Source organism: Corapipo altera, unplaced genomic scaffold, assembly GCF_003945725.1.
Source record: "Corapipo altera isolate COAL_440 unplaced genomic scaffold, ASM394572v1 62264, whole genome shotgun sequence".
NCBI lineage: Eukaryota > Metazoa > Chordata > Aves > Passeriformes > Pipridae > Corapipo > Corapipo altera.
Genome location: NW_020887502.1, coordinates 232 through 2,512, shown reverse-complemented (window position 1 = coordinate 2,512; position 2,281 = coordinate 232). Strand labels below are relative to the sequence as shown.

General features: G+C 69.0%; 1 protein-coding gene across 1 annotated transcript in view; it reads right to left on the bottom strand.

The window, feature by feature from the left end:
- Positions 1-1,878, bottom strand: part of LOC113941640 (latent-transforming growth factor beta-binding protein 3-like) — a gene marked incomplete at its 3' end in the record, with an annotated part of 3,352 nt that extends 1,474 nt beyond the window's left edge. The window contains 5 exon segments of the mRNA XM_027632792.1: positions 24-110; positions 487-592; positions 943-1,172; positions 1,526-1,746; positions 1,748-1,878. Of these exon segments, the coding sequence (XP_027488593.1) occupies positions 24-110; positions 487-592; positions 943-1,172; positions 1,526-1,746; positions 1,748-1,863 (760 nt within the window).
- Between the last annotated feature and the right edge of the window lie 403 nt (positions 1,879-2,281).

Below are 2,281 nucleotides of genomic sequence, written 5' to 3'. Positions count from 1 at the left end.
CCCCCCCCCCCCCCCCCCCGTACCCTGGCAGTGGGAGCTGTTGAGCCGTTTGTAGCCCTGGGGGCAGTCGCCCCCGCGCTCCCCCCGCGCCGCCTTCGGGGACCCCGACCCTGCAACACCCCCAGAACCCCCCGTCACCCCCACACTGGGGGGACACGGGGGGGGGGACACATCTGGGTCCCCCCTGGAGCGGGGGGGACCTGTGGGGCCCTGAGGTGGGGGGGGGCCCTTAGGGGGGGTCCTGGATGCCTGGCCCTGCCTGGGGTGGGGGTCCCTGGGGGAGGGTCCTACTGGGGACACGTGAGGAAGGGTTCCCTGGGTCGGGGGTCACCTGGGTTTTCCCAGGATGGTGGGGGGTGTCTCCAATGTCTGGGTGGGGGGAATTCCTGGGTAGGGGAATCTGGGGGTTTGAGGGGCTTGGGGTGGAAGGGGGGGTTCCACTCACCCTGCAGGTGGGGTTGGGGGGTTCAGGGGGTCCACACTCACCCTGCAGGTGGGGGCACTTGTGGCACTTGCTCTGGCCCCAAGCGCTGCCGATGCTGCCACAACAATCCTCGAGCTTGGTGAGCCCCGGGAGGGGGTTGCTGCCGCACTGGGGGGAAAATTGGGGTAGGGAGTTCAACACCCTAAATACCCCTGACACCCCCCCACCCAAACAGACACTCCCTGCACTCCCAGGGACCCCTGAGGACTCTCAGCAGCAATCTTTGAGCTTGGTGAGCCTGGGGAGTGGGTTACTGCTGCACTGGGCAGGTGTGGGGGGGTCAGCATCCCCAAATACACCCCTGAAGCCCTAAAAAACCCCCTTGCACAGCCAGACAAGCCCTGAAACCCCAAATCTCCCAGCCCTCCATGCCCACCAGCCCCCCTCAATACCGCCTTGCATCCCCAACAACCCCCTGAACCCCAAATCCCCCCAAGCACCCCCAGCTCTCCACTCACCGAGTGCTTGGGCAGGGTCTCCTGGAAGCAGCGGCCCAGGGGTTTGTGGGTGTGGGGTCGGGGGGGTGCAGGGGGTTTGCTGCCTGCGGGGGGCTGGGCAGGGTGCGCCAGGAGCCCCCCACTGCCCCGGGGGGCCCCCTCGGGGGGCTGTGGTTCGATCCGGTGAACCTGCACCGAGGCCTCGGGGGGGTGATGGACCCGCACGTTCACCAGCGGCGGCGGCACCTGCGCTGGGGGCAGCAGCACCTGGGACCCCCAAACCCCGCACCAGCACCCTGGGAGCCCCTAAACCCAGCACTGGCACCCTAGGACCCCTGGCACGGGCACCTGGGACCCCCTGAACCCCCAAACACAGCACTGGCACTCTGGGACCCCCCAGCATGGGCACCCCAGGATCTCCCGGGCCCCAAACCCAGCATCTGCGCTGGGGGCACTGACACCTGGGACCCCCAGCACCCCCTGACAGGCACCTGTATGACCCCCCAGGACCCCTGGTATGGGCACTCCCAGACATGTGACCCCTAGAACTCCCTGCCCCCCAAGATCCCCTCCCACACCCCTGAGCCCCCCCAGCCCCCGGTACCTTCAGATGAGTGGTGCCCGGGCCCCAGGGGCACCACGAAGGTGGCATGGCTGACGTGTCCTCCCCCGTGCCCCCCGCCGTGCCCCCCGCCGTGGGCTGCCCCAGGGGGAGGCTCGGGGGGGGCCGCTGCCCCCCCCGGGCCATCGGCAATGACCTGGACGGCGTAAACGGCGACCTTGGAGCCCGGGGGGGGCTCGGGAGGGGCATCAGGGGGAGCGGGGGGAGGCGGCGGGGGGGGGCCCCCCCCACGCCCCCCCCGCGGGGACCTGGCAGAAGCGGCCGGTGAAGTTGGGGGGGCACAGACAGTGGGAGCGGGAGCTGCACTGGCCCCCGTTCATGCAGGGCAGGGGACACACCACTGTGGGGGCAGAACAGGGGTCACACAGAGCCCCTCAAATCCACTGAGCCCCCCTGCCCTCCCCAACCCCCTTAAGCCCCCCAGATCCTCCCGAGCCCCCCAAACTCCCTGAGCCCCCCCAGACCCCCTCAAGCCTCCCCTAATGCCCCAAGCCCTGAGATCCCCTGAACCCCCCTGAATCCTCCCAAGCCCCTCCCAAAGGCCCCCAGACCCCTCCTGCACCTCCTTTTCCCCTGCAGGGTCCCCCAAAGTCCTTGTCCCACCCTGTCCCTGTGCCATCCTGTCCCCATCCCCATGCCACCACAGCCCCATCCCCAGGGTTCTCATTCCCATCCCTATTTCCATCCCACACTGCCCCTGTCCTGTTCCTGTCCTTGTCCTGAGGCCTATACCCAATC